Genomic DNA, 2,057 nt, shown 5'->3' with positions numbered 1-2,057 from the left:
CATCCACCGTATGTGGCATAATTGATTGGCTAACCACTATCATGTGATTCGCCCACCCACTGTGCCAACATGGCGGCGCCCAGGTCCTAATTCGGGAAACGTGCACCTTGACTAATTCGATTTTCTGTGGCTACAAGAGAAGGTGAAGAGGGGCTGGGTAGCACGGGGAGGCATCCGAACTCGGGGCGGGCCTGCACAAGGGCATCGGCTCCGCAGGGACCAGTCATCCCCAAAACAAGGGTGTATCGGCTTACCGAGGCCGCATGGTCTTCCTCGTTCCTACCTTTTTTGTACATGTAGGACACCCCTGGGCCAAGAATGCAGCTCTCTGACCCTCTCTATGCCCTTCCCCGTCCCCCGAACCAGGCTTAGCGGGCAGAGGCGCCAGCGGAAGTCTCATGCGAGGATCGTTCTGTGGCTAAGCCTCACACTGCGCTCCGCCCGCAGTGTCTGCAGAACCCGGTTTATCAAGGGGCAGTCCCCAGGGTCGGCGAATCCCAACAGCAATGGAGAACGCCACAGGACCCTGTGGAGAAGAGCGCCCACGTGAAGTCCAGGAGACGACAGTCACGGAGGGTGCTGCCAAAATCGTCTTTCCCAGCGCCAACGAGGTCTTTTATAACCCGGTGCAGGAATTCAATCGGGACCTGACGTGAGCAGGGGTCAGAGGTCAGCCTGGCAGCGGCGAGTGGGTCAATGTGGATGGCAGGGGCGGGGTATGAGTTGGTCCTCTGTCTCCCACCAGATGTGCTGTGATCACCGAGTTTGCTCGCATTCAGCTTGGGGCCAAAGGAATCCAGAGTGAGTTGGAGGTCCAGGCTCCTGATGGGTGGGGGTCACAAAAGGCTCTCTCCCTGCCTGGGCCCTTCTGTCCCCCAAATCCGGAGAGGCTTCATAGCAGGCCCAGGGTTCTACTCCTTCAGTCTTTCCTCAGGGACTTAAGGGAAGCTTTTTTGGGGAGGTTTCTCAGAGGGGACTTTTTTACCCTCTGACTTGTGCCTCTGGGTGGCTGCAGTCAAGGTACCAGGAGAGAAGGACACACAAAAGGTGATCGTGGACTTGTCAGACCAAGAGGAGAAGAAGGTTGAACTGAAAGAGAGTGAAAACCTGGCCTCGAGAGACCAACATCGCACAGCCGCCGTTGGGGAGATCTGTGAGGTAGGGCCTGACCATAGGATCTAGCAGCCCCGGAATTTAGTGGCAGACAGAGGGCTCCTGGATGGGGAGAGCTATAGAAGGTGGGTGGTAGGGGCTCCTTGGGTCAGAAGAGGATGGAGATGGAGATGTGAGGGAGGTTCCCTGCTTACTCCCAACAGGAAGGCTTGCATGTGCTGGAAGGCCTGGCGGCTTCCGGCCTACGTTCCATTCGATTTGCCTTAGAGGTGCCTGGGCTCAGATCTGTGGTTGCCAACGATGCCTCTGCCCCAGCTGTGGATCTCATATGCCAGAATGTGCAGCTCAATGGCGTGGCCCACCTGGTACAGCCCAGCCAAGCAGATGCCCGGTAGGTTCTGGGCTCTGGAACAAGCCTGCATGGGGTTAAATTCTGTCTCTGTCTTGTTCTCACTCTGTGACCTTGAGTGAGTGACTTAGCCTCTTTGAGCTCCAGTTTACTTGTCTGGCAACTGCGAAAACTAGTTTTACAGGGGTTGCTGTGATGAGTAAGTAATAGATAATTATTGTATGATCCATACTCTGTGACAGAAATAGGTAGCATTCTGGTCTCTGTTTTAGCTGCTGCTTTTATTTTTTTGAGATGGAGTCTTGCTCTGTTGCCCAGGCTGGAGTGCAGTGGCATGATCACAGCTCACTGCAACCTCCGCCTCCAGGGTTCAAGCTATTCTCCTGCCTCAGCCTCCCGAGTAGCTGGGATTACAGGCACCTGCCACCATCCCCAGCTAATGTTTTAACTTCTTATACTCCTTTTATTCGTTTAGATGAACCATAGTATATCCAGTGTCTCTATGTGCCAGGCACCATTTTCAGAGTGGGAATGCATCAGGAAACAGCCAAAATTGGTGACCTTTGCAAGAGTTGGCAAACTATAGCCTATGGGA

The 2,057-nt window shown here is 54.3% G+C and overlaps 1 protein-coding gene across 1 annotated transcript in view; it reads left to right on the top strand.

Annotated features, from left to right (window-relative positions):
• The first annotated feature begins 35 nt into the window (after positions 1–35).
• The window catches only part of TRMT1 (tRNA methyltransferase 1), a 14,692-nt gene continuing 12,670 nt past the window's right edge, over positions 36–2,057 (top strand). Inside the window, exons 1-4 of the mRNA XM_032265880.1 lie at positions 36–652; positions 746–801; positions 1,016–1,158; positions 1,317–1,505. Coding sequence (XP_032121771.1) covers positions 507–652; positions 746–801; positions 1,016–1,158; positions 1,317–1,505 — 534 coding nt within the window. The 5' untranslated portion in view covers positions 36–506. The remainder of the gene's footprint in view (positions 653–745; positions 802–1,015; positions 1,159–1,316; positions 1,506–2,057) is intronic.

The sequence above is a fragment of the Sapajus apella genome, unplaced genomic scaffold, assembly GCF_009761245.1.
Source record: "Sapajus apella isolate SASKATOON/1434 unplaced genomic scaffold, GSC_monkey_1.0 scaffold152, whole genome shotgun sequence".
NCBI lineage: Eukaryota > Metazoa > Chordata > Mammalia > Primates > Cebidae > Sapajus > Sapajus apella.
Note: the sequence above shows the minus strand (reverse complement) of the source record. Positions and strands in the feature narration are given on the sequence as shown.